The sequence below is a fragment of the Lissotriton vulgaris genome, chromosome 6, assembly GCF_964263255.1.
Source record: "Lissotriton vulgaris chromosome 6, aLisVul1.2, whole genome shotgun sequence".
Classification (NCBI taxonomy): Eukaryota; Metazoa; Chordata; class Amphibia; order Caudata; family Salamandridae; genus Lissotriton; species Lissotriton vulgaris.
This window is the reverse complement of record NC_141694.1, coordinates 1,562,044,699-1,562,059,944: the sequence shown is the minus strand read 5'-3', so window position 1 is coordinate 1,562,059,944 and position 15,246 is coordinate 1,562,044,699. Positions and strand designations below refer to the sequence as shown.

General features: G+C 41.9%; 1 protein-coding gene across 1 annotated transcript in view; it reads right to left on the bottom strand.

The window, feature by feature from the left end:
• PCSK2 (proprotein convertase subtilisin/kexin type 2) overlaps window positions 1-15,246 on the bottom strand; it is an 838,444-nt gene that overhangs the window by 415,640 nt on the left and 407,558 nt on the right. The window contains exon 4 of the mRNA XM_086927732.1: window positions 8,896-9,004. Coding sequence (XP_086783858.1) covers window positions 8,896-9,004 — 109 coding nt within the window. The remainder of the gene's footprint in view (window positions 1-8,895; window positions 9,005-15,246) is intronic.

Sequence of the window (15,246 nt, the reverse complement as noted above, 5' to 3'; positions counted from 1 at the left end):
CCAGGGATATGCCAGCAGGTAAAAACCTACTGCTGCGAATGCTCCATATGCCAGAAGAATAGCCGATATAGGCCTGCCCGAGTTCCCCTTCATCCGCTCCCAATCATAGACAAGCCCTTTTGTCGAGTAGGCATGGACATCAGAGGTCCCTTGTTACCCTCACAGATCGGGTGTTGTTATGTGTTTTTCCTGGTTGATTATACCACCCTCTTCCCCTAAGCAGTAGCCTTGCAACACCCAAATGCCTCATATATCGAAAAAGCCATTGTTAATATTTTTTCCGGGTGGGGTTCTCGAAGGAGATATTAACCGACCAAGAAACACCATTAGTTTCCAAGCTCATGAGACAGGTATGCTCACAGCTAGGATCACACAGATCTGCACGTCCGCATACCACCCACAAACTGATGGGAGGGTCCTGTTACTATGTTGGTGGGGGTAACGTCAGGACAAAATCCGTAGTTTGACCAATATATAGATACAGACCTCTCACAACCCCTAAAACAGAACCTAATAGAGAGACTCCACCCTTTAAGGAAGGTGTTTTCCCTGTCTCAAGGAAAAACGCCCTTACTGGAGCACTCCATAAAAACCCTTCTGGGAAAAAGTGTATGCTTGAGACCCTATAGGATACCTGAAGCAGGCAGATCAATCATCAAGGAGGAGGTTCAACAGATGCCGCACATGGGCATCATAGAACCCTCAGTTAGTGAAGTTAGTGAATGGCGTTCACCTAGTGTCTTGGTGCCCAAACCCGATGGATTGGTTTGTTCTGTATAGACTTAAGGGAAGCCAATTAAATATCAGAATTTGACTCCTATTCATTACCTAGGGTGGACGAGATGATCCAACGAATGGGCAAGGCTAAATACATCAGCACCCAAGATTTGTGTAAGGGGTATTGGCAAATACCTCTTAGAGAACAAGATAAGGAGAAGACAGCCTGTTCCACCCCTGATGGGCTATACCAATTCACAGTATTGCCTTTCGGTTTGCATGGAGCCCCAGTCACCTTTCAGATGACTATAATTATGATTCTCCAGCCACATGAAAGGTACTCTGTGGCCTATATAGATGACATCATCATTTATAGTGACACGTTGGACCAACACTTAGACCACCAATGTGCGGTGATACAGGCCTTGGGGGCTCATGGGCTGAAGATCAACCCCACTAAGTGTCACCTGGCTGTCAAAACTGTCCATTACATTGGGTACATGATAGGGGAAGGGGTTATCAAACACCAAAGCAACAAGGTAGCATCTATTCCCCAAAACAAAGCATGTTCTCCGAGATTTCTTGCGTTTTCTGGTTTATTACCATAGGTTCATTCAGAATTTTTCCCAAACAGCCGTCCCTCTGATGGATTTGTTACAGAAGCACATTAAAACAGAAGTAGTATTACAGCATCCCTCTCTTGATCTACTTCAAGCCTTCAATTCCCTAAAAACGTCCATAACTTGCGAAACCGTCCTATCCAGTCCTGACTATTCGTGACCATTCATACTACAAACTGACGCCTCAGAAAGGGGTCTTGGGGTGGTGTTATCCCAAAAGACACCTCAAGGGTAAGAAAACCCCATTCTGTATATAAGCCTTGAACTGTTTCCCAGAGAGAAAAAGTATGCCGTCATAGAGAAGGAAGCACTTGCCATCAAATGGGCTATTGAAACCTTACTGTACTATTTGGAGGGACAGGAAATCTTACTGTTCAGTGATCATGCCCCCCTAGAATGTTTATAATGTATATGGCCTAGCGATAGAAATCACTAGGACTCTGGTACGCACAACTATGAGCAGTATGTTTTCCTGTTATCACATTCTATTTATTTTGATCTGTATTTTAACATTGCAAATATATTACATTTACATATAAATCATCATGAACATCTTGTCCAAGATTAATTACAAAAAAAACAAATTGCATCTTTAGCAACAAAAACAGTTGAAAACACAGGTTAATAAAAGAAAACAACCCAATGCATTTCGGGGCATTTGTGCCACTTCGTCGGGGGTCTAAAAAAAGGAAAAGAGATACAAACAAGGAGGATGTTATTTATATGCCATAAACAATGTTAAACACTTGTCTCTCTTAATTTTTCATTGATTGATGCTTACCTAAAATACGTGAACAAAATGCTAAGCCTGTGTCGAAATTGCGTTTTTTTTGTCAATAGTTTTCTGAAAAACCGAAATTGTGAACTGTCATTAGACGGTTATTACAATAGTGTCTTATATTGCGTTCTGTAAAAAAATGCTAATCTGCATTACCTGTCATATACTCAAATGACGAATCTAAAAAAAGGGGAAAGAAATTGCAATTGTTTGAGCTCTGGCGCGTCCAAAAAATAAATGGCTTGTAAGCGTGTGGAAGATCAATATAAAGGGCTCACCTGTGTATTGTGTCGGTTTCGTGTACGTGAATGAAACCTAAATGAAAGGAATGGCGTTTGTCAGAGAACTAGTGCTGATGAAGTAAAGCGATTTAGAGAAAAATAAATAAACATCCTTTACCTGCGAGTCTAGACGAACAGAATTTGAGCTCGCTATAGTCCCAATTCACGAAACTACAAATAAAGATAAGCAATCCGTTATCGTTAACAGTCCAAGCCTTGTTCGAGAGCTAGAAATCATTCCAGCAATACGTAAGTAAGCTTACCGTTCGACTAGAAAGTGCTCGCCGTAAGTGGAGCTGAAACGCCATCAAGCTCACCAGTATACCGTTTACACGAGTGTGCGAAAGTGTGAATCCCTCATCTATTTTAACTCGCTAAACGTCACGGAGTAAACATAAACAATGGACATTGAAACTTCCCTAGTCAGTTTTTTATGTCCGAAAACTTTATATATTATGAATATATGACGTAAACTGTCAGAATCTGAGAAAAACCACTCTAAATATCTAGTATATGCATGTAGCCATCATGACATGATGCGAGAAGTATTAACCAAACTTATGGCGAAAATAAGGGAACGTGTTACAAATGCTGACCGAAGCCAAGGTTTTTGTGGATTTCACGGGGTCATTCATATAAGATTTTTTCTACGATGCACATAGATCTATCGAAGGTATGGCCAGTTCATTGTGTAATTGTTTCAGACATGTAAGGGAGAGAATTTACTATTTTTCATGTCTTGTGAACTGATTGCGAGCCTAAGGGTCAACATAGACTAAGGACATTCAGAGCCCCACTGATCTGCTTTGTAACCAAAAGCTTTATCCATGCTGAGTGTGCAACGTAAACAATAAGAATCTGTGACAAACTGCTCAGATAATATTGTGAGATTCTGCGTCTGGACATAACGAGGGAGTATCTCACAGAAGCTATAAAGCGAAAATGGTGATATAAGCGAACTTATTTGTCAACTGGCCCAAGCAGAGTTCTTTGACCATAAATATTGTGTGAACCACACGAAGAATCCACGGAGTCTTACATTTAGAATCTTGTGCAATGAAGTTAGTAACCTATCGAATTTATGGCCAGTTTAGTGTGTATTTGTTTGTTTACAATGATGGGAGGACTGAATCTGCATATTTCAATTGAGTGCCATCAACCTTCGTAATTTACACAAACCATTCTCTTGTTATGATTTTCACCTGCCTATTTACAATCTAAAGGGATATTTTAAATTAAAGTCTAATTTTACAAAAAAAGTAATACAAACATATCCTGTCTCATTATTTGTTAAATATTCCATTACAGACAATGAACTTATTAGGAACATAACGTGTTTAGTAGTGTGTGTTTATCTGTGTGTCTGACCCTGTATACCCCATCTACAGAAAGTATGTCATTTCCATCTTGTCATTTAATCCAAGAGGAGTCATTGTCTGTAATTTACGGATCCAATACGCTTCTCTCTGTAATAGTATTTTGGCATTGTCCAATCCAAGTCTTTGGGGTACTGCTTCTACGATTTGAAACCGAAGCTGAGCAATATTGTGATTCTTATCCATCCAATGTTGTGCCAATGGTGATGTTAAGTTTTGGGCTCTACTCAGAACGGACAAACCAAATGAAATAAAGGATTTTGCTATTACAACTGTTGGAGTTTTGTCTTTTGAACAGCTATTTTCTTTGGCAAGACAAGTACTACAGTCAACTAACAGGCACAGCGATGGGTTTTCCAGGGGCATGTATATATGCCAATATTTACATGGCAAAATTCGAATTGGATTTTATTTTGGAAGATCCTGTCTGGCAGCAAGGTCTAGTCTACTATAAGCGCTATATTGATGATATCTTCATCATATGGAAATCCTCAAAAGCAGAACTATTAAACATCATCAATAGCCTGAATTTAGTGGACCCCAGGATACAATTTACATATAATGTAAGCAATACAGCATTGCCATTTTTGGATGTTCTTGTCGAACTCAAGGATAATTCCATCCAGACAAAACTATATAAGAAGGCAACTGACAAAAACACTGCGCTTCTCTACAGCAGCTTTCATCCAGCTAATTTGATAAATAACTTGCCAGTATCCCAGTTTATGAGGATTAAACGCATTTCTTCTGACATGGAACAATGTGAGAAAAGCCTGAATGATCAAAAACAGAAATATCTTGATAGAGGGTACCCGAAAAAATTACTAGAAGCTCATCTTGAAAAAATTAAAGCAATACCTAGAGGAGAACTTCTTCAAAAAAAGTCAGCGACTCCAAATTCTAGAATGGTATTTGTGTCCAAATATTCAACCGCTTCAAGGGACATAAAAAGAACAATATCAAAGAGATGGGAAATTCTATTGGCAGAAAAAGATTTTGGAACTTTGTTTAATGAACGACCACGGTTTGCGTATAAAAGAGCACAAAATCTCAAAGAACTTCTTAGCAAACCCACCTTTCTACAACAAGAATTGACACACAAAGGAACTATGAGATGCTACAATTGCAAAAATTGCAATAATGTAATTCCAGGGAATATACTACAGCACCCACGCACTGGAGAAAAAATAATGCTCAGGCATTCTACAAATTGTGACTCAGAGCACGTAGTGTACTCGATTAAATGCCCGTGTGGGCTCTTGTATATCGGGAAGACAGACAGAAAGATAAAACTGAGACTCCCAGAACACAAGAGTCGTATACGAACTAAAAACTTAACATCACCATTGGCACAACATTGGATGGATAAGAATCACAATATTGCTCAGCTTCGGTTTCAAATCGTAGAAGCAGTACCCCAAAGACTTGGATGGAAATGACATGCTTTCTGTAGATGGGGTATACAGGGTCAGACACACAGATAAACACACACTACTAAACACGTTATGTTCCTAATAAGTTCATTGTCTGTAATGGAATATTTAACAAATAATGAGACAGGATATGTTTGTATTACTTTTTTGTAAAATTAGACTTTAATTTAAAATATCCCTTTAGATTGTAAATAGGCAGGTGAAAATCATAACAAGAGAATGGTTTGTGTAAATTACGAAGGTTGATGGCACTCAATTGAAATATGCAGATTCAGTCCTCCCATCATTGTAAACAAACAAATACACACTAAACTGGCCATAAATTCGATAGGTTACTAACTTCATTGCACAAGATTCTAAATGTAAGACTCCGTGGATTCTTCGTGTGGTTCACACAATATTTATGGTCAAAGAACTCTGCTTGGGCCAGTTGACAAATAAGTTCGCTTATATCACCATTTTTGCTTTATAGCTTCTGTGAGATACTTCCTCGTTATGTCCAGACGCATAATCTCACAATATTATCTGAGCAGTTTGTCACAGATTCTTATTGTTTACGTTGCACACTCAGCATGGATAAAGCTTTTGGTTACAAAGCAGATCAGTGAGGCTCTGAATGTCCTTAGTCTATGTTGACCCTTAGGCTCGCAATCAGTTCACAAGACATGAAAAATAGTAAATTCGCTCCCTTACATGTCTGAAACAATTACACAATGAACTGGCCATACCTTCGATAGATCTATGTGCATCGTAGAAAAAATCTTATATGAATGACCCCGTGAAATCCACGAAAACCTTGGCTTCGGTCAGCATTTGTAACACGTTCCCTTATTTTCGCCATAAGTTTGGTTAATACTTCTCGCATCATGTCATGATGGCTACATGCATATACTAGATATTTAGAGTGGTTTTTCACAGATTCTGACAGTTTACGTCATATATTCATAATATATAAAGTTTTCGGACATAAAAAACTGACTAGGGAAGTTTCAATGTCCATTGTTTATGTTTACTCCGTGACGTTTAGCGAGTTAAAATAGATGACGGATTCACACTTTCGCACACTCGTGTAAACGGTATACTGGTGAGCTTGATGGCGTTTCAGCTCCACTTACGGCGAGCACTTTCTAGTCGAACGGTAAGCTTACTTACGTATTGCTGGAATGATTTCTAGCTCTCGAACAAGGCTTGGACTGTTAACGATAACGGATTGCTTATCTTTATTTGTAGTTTCGTGAATTGGGACTATAGCGAGCTCGAATTCTGTTCGTCTAGACTCGCAGGTAAAGGATGTTTATTTATTTTTCTCTAAATCGCTTTACTTCATCAGCACTAGTTCTCTGACAAACGCCATTCCTTTCATTTAGGTTTCATTCACGTACACGAAACCGACACAATACACAGGTGAGCCCTTTATATTGATCTTCCACACGCTTACAAGCCATTTATTTTTTGGACGCGCCAGAGCTCAAACAATTGCAATTTCTTTCCCCTTTTTTTTAGATTCGTCATTTGAGTATATGACAGGTAATGCAGATTAGCATTTTTTTACAGAACGCAATATAAGACACTATTGAAATAACCGTCTAATGACAGTTCACAATTTCGGTTTTTCAGAAAACTATTGACAAAAAAAACGCAATTTCGACACAGGCTTAGCATTTTGTTCACGTATTTTAGGTAAGCATCAATCAATGAAAAATTAAGAGAGACAAATGTTTAACATTGTTTATGGCATATAAATAACATCCTCCTTGTTTGTATCTCTTTTCCTTTTTTTAGACCCCCGACGAAGGGGCACAAATGCCCCGAAATGCATTGGGTAGTTTTCTTTTATTAACCTGTGTTTTCAACTGTTTTTGTTGCTAAAGATGCAAATAGTTTTTTTTGTAATTAATCTTGGACAAGATGTTCATGATGATTTATATGTAAATGTAATATATTTGCAATGTTAAAATACAGATCAAAATAAATTGAATGTGATAACAGGAAAACATACTGTTCATAGTTGTGCGTACCAGAGTCCTAGTGATTTCTATCGCTAGGCCATATACATTGTCACTTCGGTAGTGTGCAGGCACTAATCTGATACAGCACACTTATCGTAAAAGAAGGTAAATACACAGTTTAAATCACGAGTGCAAAGACCCTTTTTCACCCCTAGAATGTTTGGCAAGGAACAAGGGACATAACAAGAGGGTGCTAATATGGTTCCTAGCCCTACAGCCATATCGCTTTCTCACCCAACATCGAAAAGGGAAAGACCAAGTCAATGTGGATTTTCTATCCAGATATCCACAGGAAAACAATACCACTACAAAGACAGCTAGGGAAGGGGGATGCGAGGAAATCCATCCTGGCCCCCAAAACATATCTGCACAACCAGACATGGGTCCACACTCCAAAGACCGGAGGCAGGACGTGACCCGGAATCAAAATAAGGATCCCATCCACTGCTGGGAAATAACCCATCCCTATCATGTGTCATCACACGATGATAGGAGTTGGTTCAACCCTACACCTGGAGGCGGAGCCAACCCCGGAAAGCATCTAGTGGGAAGAGAGAAATGGACGATCCAGAGACAACGAAAGGAAGACGGCGACAACTCGACAGAAGCTGAAGTCCAGAGAAATCCAGAGGAGGAAAGACAAGAGGAAGGCGGAGCAGAGGAAGTATCTGAGAGCTGGAGCGAGGAGTGGTGGTGTCCACTGGAGGATGCGCAAGTGTGGCCGCAACTCTGGAGAGTTGTGGCAGAGCGGGTGAGTGCTAACAGGACGGGTGTGTAGCTGTTTAGGAAACTAGCACGTCGGGAAGGTGGGTACCATGAAAAGTCTAGCCCCTGACACTGTTTTTTGTCTGTCCTCACTAGACACATCCAGAGAAAACACTCAAACCACTGATCCAGGACACATAATGGGCAATTAAAGATGGGGAATTGGACAAAACCGCTGATAAGCTGTTAAATGTAGTTGGTGTTCAACCCGAAATGTGAAGTGAACTTGCAAACTATGTTGGAGAGAACCCTGGAAGAAGCAATCCACAATTATTTGTTCTTTCCATTGCTTTTTTGTTACCCCCTCTCTTTTCTTGGTGCACTGAACAGGTTATTATTATTATTATTATTTAAAATGTTATATAGCGCGCAGTTACCCTGGGGCATCCCAGCGCTTATCTGGACTCCAACAGATAAAAAACGGTCAGTCAGGTGCAATCAAGCAGGAAACAAATGGGTTTTAAGGCATTTACGAAAGCGCAAAGTGCAGGTCTCAGCACGCAGTTTTAAAGGTAGGGAATTGAAGGGTGAAGGTGAAGGGATTATGTCTCTCCCTTTTTTCCCATTTAATGACTGCTCCTTTGGTTTCCTCATTTCCGAGCCACCGGGGAAAGCATCCAACCAGGAGACGGTGAGAGAAGGAACAAGGATACTGGAAGGAAAAGTAGGAACCGAGATACGCCGAGAAGTCCCTTATAACCAGGCTGTGAAATTTGAGAGACCAAATAAAATACCACCATTAAAAAATATGTCCAGCCTCCACATCTGTTTATCCGGCCTGCCCTCCTACACTTACATACGTGGCTTTTGTAGCTACATAGAGAGACAAGCCAAAACTGTCATTGTGTCACAATCCTAGCATCAACTATAGTTACAGTAAAACATGCAATTCTATAATACAATGCAAAATGCTCACCATCATCCATAATTGCTATGGTGACCCCCTTTCCAGTGTAGCCTAATTCCCAGGCTTCAGCCACATTCAGATCGAGTCCAGGAGTTCCATCAGCTTGACCTGTGTTGATCTAAAAGGCAATAGAAAACAACTAGCTTAGAGATGCAGAAAAACCAGCATCTGTGCATATCCTTGAGCATTTTGATGCTTATTTGAGTCTCAATGATGTAGCCAAACATGGTGCCTCCTACTACTCGGGAAGTCTCTCCAAGTAGTGAGACGGGATTTCAGAGCTGAAGCTTATACACCCTGTGCTTAATTTGTAAAAGAATAAGTACGTAGGCCCAAAGCTTTTCTCAGATGTCCAAAGCCGCCTTTATTGAATGTCAGTGTGCTAAAGATCAAGGCCCCATAGTCATGTTCCACCTCCAGCTTCTTTAAATCACCACCAGACACTTCCAGCCCTTTCACCTCACCATTGCATGCTCTTTTTTTTCATACCTACTTTTTCCCTTTGCCAAGGTTGCCCGCCTTCCTCTTCCCCTTCTTTCCCTTTGTGTGTTTTTCTCTCTCTTGTTTTGGGTCAACGTCTAATGGGAAAAATAAGTGGTGTTTCCCACAAATGAGTGCTGTGGGCCCCACCTTCAACCACCAGCTCAAATTAAGCAATGTATGCACCCTTTTTGTCAAATGGACCTTTGTACTCAGCCATGGCTGACAAATTTAGTTGGGACAGGGCATAGTAAAAAACAAGGATGAGAGGTTGGTGAATGAGGGGATTAGTCTGCAGATAGGGTCCACACTATATGTTTCTCCTTCATGATAAAATCCTATTGAAAAGAGATGGAACTCGAAATCTTATGAACCCACTACATTCCCAATGCTTTGAAATCATGCTCATTTTTGTGGCAGCTTGCATGTATGGGGAGTGGTGAGGCGGGCAAATGGGTGGTGGATGGTGGGTAAAAATAAAAAATAAAAAGCACTTACCTGTGACATGTCCGACTCCAACCTCTTCCTCGCTACATTTCTTCCTCTAGCAGCACAAGCCCTTGAGAAGTGCCTTAACGAATCCTGGCACTGCTCTCATGCTGTGATAGCAGAGCCTTGATTGGAGGGAGATGCTCCATTTGCTGCTCCCATTGACACTGGACCCCTGCACTTACTCTAACCCAGCTGTCATAAGATACCTGGGTAAGAGGTTTCATAGTGCGCATGTCTGACTGGCCATAGCAAGACGTTCTTCCAAAAAGAAATGCACACTTCGAAAAGTGGTGAGGCAACCCACCCTCCACCCTGCTGCTGTCTCTCAGCAGCAGTCCCGCCCCCGTCCTGAGCGAGTGTCAGGACAGGGGTATATTGAAAAATAAAAAATGGTAATAAACCGACTTTATTACCATTTTATTTTTAATTCTGGGGCATGAAGGGGCATTTTAACCAGTGGGCGAAGCTCCTCTGTGTATCCGGTAACATACTCTGCCACCAATCAAATTATTAGATGTCATGTGGCACTTCGTATCTTCATATGATTTGCATATTTAAGGCAGAAAGCAGACTCTGTGGAGGAACGGGAGAAAGATAACAACTAGAGAAACTGTGCCACCGAGAGAAAAAAAGAGAGAGAGCAGAAGAAAACAATATGTCTCCAGATGCTGTAAGTGCATCATATGTGCTGACATGTTCCTGTTCAGGACTGAACAATGGTCTACACGTATACAGCTCCAGTCAGGGCAATTAGCCCATGCAATCGAAAGACGCAAACAATGACTCACTTGCTGTCCAAGTGAAAGTAGGATGAAAAGAATGATAACGGAAAACAAGAAAACTTAAAGCCATCATCCAAGTGCATATAACATCCTCATTCCATCTATTCCAAGCAAGTGGAGGGGACTGAGCTAATGAAACTGGCCCAGTAATAGAGGACAGAAAACAAAATACTAGGATCCAGCCAAAAAACGGCCATGTGAAAACTAGCGCCATGAAACGAGGACATATAGAGCAGTCAAAGGAGCACTGCCGCAGCTAGACAACTGAAAGATGAGAGATGGTTAAGAATGTGAAGAATATAGTCGTTAACAACGTGAGTAAATTCAGAACGAGAGAGCTACAACATTACAGTCCCTAGAAAAGTGATATCAGTAGTAGGTGAAAGTTGCTGACTGAATTGTGGTCTCTCTCTTGTACCCAGCTTCCTTCTTTGATTTCTGAGTGAATATGAACAATTGGTCGAGCATCATGGGATGATAAGTTGCTGCAATAATACATGTCCTTTTATTCTGCAAATTTTACATTGAACTAAGAAAGCGATGGAGAGGTCAAGATGGCGTCCATGCTGGACGCGTGAGCAAGCCACTCCTGACGGACCTCCCGGGGCATGAAGCTGTTTGTGGTGAGGACCGGAGCAGATAGAGACTAACGAATTGGCAAAGTTACCTTTGTTCTTGGCTGAACCGAGAGTGTGAAGGAGAAAGGGTGGCTCTTGCTGTCGAGGGTGTTTTTGCTCGGACTTTGATGCTGGCGATTCGAACGGCCGCGGCGTTGGAAGCCTGGAGCACGCTGCGGGATCGGTGGGCGTTTCTCCTGAGGCAGCTCACTCGACACACCTGGGGCACGGTATCCCGCGCAGCATTGAAACGCAGAGGTGTACGAGATGCTTTATCGCGGCAGCAGCAGCAAGTGCCTGTGAGGAGGATGGGTCCGAAAGGGTGGAGAGGCCGTGCACAGGGAGCCGCCGCCGCCGAAACTACGGAAGGAGTGGAGGGCCCGAAGGAAGCATCTTTTGCAAGTAAGGTGATCGAGGATGGGTCAGGGTCGGTAGCAGTGCGGTCTAAAGAGGGGGTGGCTACTAGTTTGAGGAAGAAAATACCGGAGATGTTCTCTGCTATAAAAACCAAGGAAGTTGAAAAGATGCAGCAGAGTAAGCAGAGTGAGACTTTTCTAATGACTCCCGGAGCTCAGGTGGTAGTGGAGGAGGGCACACAGAAGACCGCTCCCATTCAAGACGCTGTAGCTTTGACACCCTCTGCTCCTGTAATTGAGATGAATGGCTCCATAGCTATTGCTGAGGAGAGACAGAGAAATTTGAGTAATGCACCCTCTCAGGATATCGCAACTTTAACATCCTCAACTTCTGTGGCAGATATCAACAATTTACTGATCGCCTCTGAGGTAATTGAAGGTAACTTGGCTACAGTAACAAATTTGCCAAACAATGACGGGACAACGTTAGTGGCTACTGGAGAGACGGATTCTGCCGATTTTTACTCCTTATCTGATGGATCCATGTCATCCTCAGAGGATTTAGCTGAGCTGAATGCCACTCGTATGAGTATGGAGGATGGCAGGTTGGATGATGGTAATGATCACAGCAGCCTGAATGCCGATTTATTGGAGATAGTGGGCCCAGAGCCCGGGACTGTACGCAAGCTTCAATTGGGCGCGAAAGACAAGGACAATGGCGTTCAGGAGGAAAATGAAGGTGCTGCTGGTGCAGCAGCAGCATCTGACTCAGAGTGGGAGGACATATCACTAGATTTGATTTATCAGACGATGATGCAACATAGAGATGAGACACGAGAGGACAGTATGAGAGTACAGAATTTGTGTAAGAAGCTACATAATTCAGTGAGACGTTTGGTGAAGTCACACTCTGAGTTTTTGGCGAGGGCAACTGAGGCAGAAGCACGTATCTCATCCTTAGAAGACGAGGTAGCCCAACAAAAGAAGACTATTGATTTACATATGACCACGAAGGAAGACATTAACTGGAAACTCGTGGATAAAGAAAATCGCTCTCGTAGAAACAATCTGAGATTTTTGCAGATCCCTGAAGGGAAAGAGGGGTCTGACACACAAGGGTTTATAGTCGCGCTTTTAAAGAAAGCAATGCCAGATGTTACTAAATGGGATTGGGATCGGGAGGTGGAGCGGACCCACAGATTCCCATTTAAAGTTAATCAGCGTGATCAAAAGCCAAGAGCCATTCTAGTGGCTTTTAATAGGTTTCAAGCTCGCGAGGAAATATTTCTGAAGGCTCAACCAGATAAAAAATGCTGTGCTTTGGACTGTGAATGTTTTGTGAGACCCGATCTATGCAAACAATCTGTTGAAATACGATGGCAGCTTCGGCAGCTAATATCAGAGTTTCAAACTAAAGGGGTGCAGGCGTACTTGATGTTTCCAGCTAAATTAAAAGTTATTCACAGGGAACGCACCAGATTTTTTACAACTGCCAGCGCTGCCAAAGATTTTTTGGGGTCACTGTAATATGCGAGAGATATAAGAATTGGATGTTAATAGGGCGTAGACAGTAAGAGTCAGCATTGTTTGTATTCTTTTCTTTTTTTGCTCTTGCTTTGCTCTTGTCTCTCACCGGTAGTAGCAGGACTAAGCATGGTGAAGATATGATGGGTGATGCCCGAGGGGGACGACAGGGGGATGGGGGGTTAGCTTGCATCACAGGACCATAAGTCCTAAAACCTCTATAAATGGAGAAGGGAAGGGAGGGGGTGGTGGGGTGGGCCTAGAGGGTGGGGCAGGGGGGTGGAAGGGGGCCCTTGGGGGTGTTTCTAGGGTGAAAACGTGGGAAAAGAGTGTTCACAGCAATTTACACAGGAAAAATATGATGGCAGTAAAAAATAATAAGAATGTGTTAGTATCCTCAGTATTAGCTTTGGTTTTTTCTGGGAGGACGGCAGATAGATGGGTGGCAGGTCATGGATTTGTACAATGGCAATGGCGAATAAAGGTGTAAGAATTTGTTCTATGAACGTGTCCGGGCAGAACAACTATACAAAAAGACAAAAGGTAGCTGCAGAATTGAGATACATCCGGCCAGACATATTGTGCATACAAGAAACTCATATTTCCTGGTCAAAAAGGGGAATATTAAAGGAATTAGGGTTTACATTAGTGGCTGCATCTGGCCAGTCCAGTATGATAAGGGGAGTAGCTATTCTTGTTAAACAAAACTATGCAAATATTGGTCGGAAATTAGTGGATAAAAACGGACGGTGGGCTATTGCAGAGTGTAGGATGGATGGAGACAGTTAACGTTATGCACAGTTTATGGAGCTAATTTGGACGATCCGGCAGCCCTGAATGAAATAAACTTAGAATTAGCTAACTTCCCACAACCAATAGTGCTTTGTGGGGACATGAATATAAATTTATTGAAAAATGCAATACAGGATGGTTTTGGAAACTATACAGGCAGGAAACCGAGAGTGTATAATGCTCTTGTTAACCTATTAAAATTTCAAGGTATAGTCGATGTATGGGGCGGCTTAGGGGGGATGATAATGGGTTTACATTTTATTCACATCCACATAAGAAGCTGGTCAGACTGGATTATTTTTTCGCACCAGAGAATATACTGGGGGGGGGGGCAATAATTAAAACCTATCCCAGGATTACATCTGATCATTCTCCTATTGTGATGGAAACACAGGGGAGTGTGAATAATATAAAGCGCTCCAACTTCACTTATGACCGAAAGCTGGGCTTGAATAAGGAATTTAAAGTGCATATGGACAGCTGGATTCAGTCTTTTTTTAGCAACAACAAGGGGAGTGCTAATGTTTGCGTAGTTTGGGACACATTTAAAGCAGGATTCCGTGGTGAGTGTATGAGTTTTTTAATCTGGCAGCAAAATACTTTTAAAAAAGAGATTGCCACGCTATATGATCAGCTGGCACAGGCAGAGTCTTTACTAACGAGGTAAGTAGTTAGCAGCAGGAAGGAACTATGGGAGCTTGAGAATAAGGTAGCAAAGGCCAGAGCTAATATTCTTGGATTTTGGAGTACGGAGATTGCAAGAAAATTTCTAACATCTAAAATGCAAAGTCATGACTTCGGGGAAAAAATTGGGAGAAGGCTTGCGGTCAGATTGCGGATGAAGGAGTCAGCCAGGAATATTCATGCAATGAGGGGGTTAGGGGGTATTACATTCAGAGCCGCAGCAGATTCTTAACATATTCCAGAAGTTCTACTCTGAATTATACACACAGGAAGGTGGGTATGGTATGGGTACAGAATGGAGTGGTAGGTTGGAAGTAGGCTTGAAGTCTCTAGAGCCTACGATTGCTGATCAATTGGATTCTCCCATAACGATGTTAGAGTTGGACCTGGCAGTTAAGAGTATGCCAATTGGCAAGGCGGCAGGACCTGACAGAATCCCTGCGGAGGTTTATAGACAGTTTTTTAATAATATCAAAAATGAATTACTGGTAGTAATACAGATGGCACAACTGGGAAGCCCTCCTAGCACCTGGTCGAAGCAACCATTGCTGTATTTTGCAAGAAAGGCAAACCCCCGGATTTGGTGGGATATTATCGGCCTATATCTCTATTAAATGCTGATAACAAAATCTA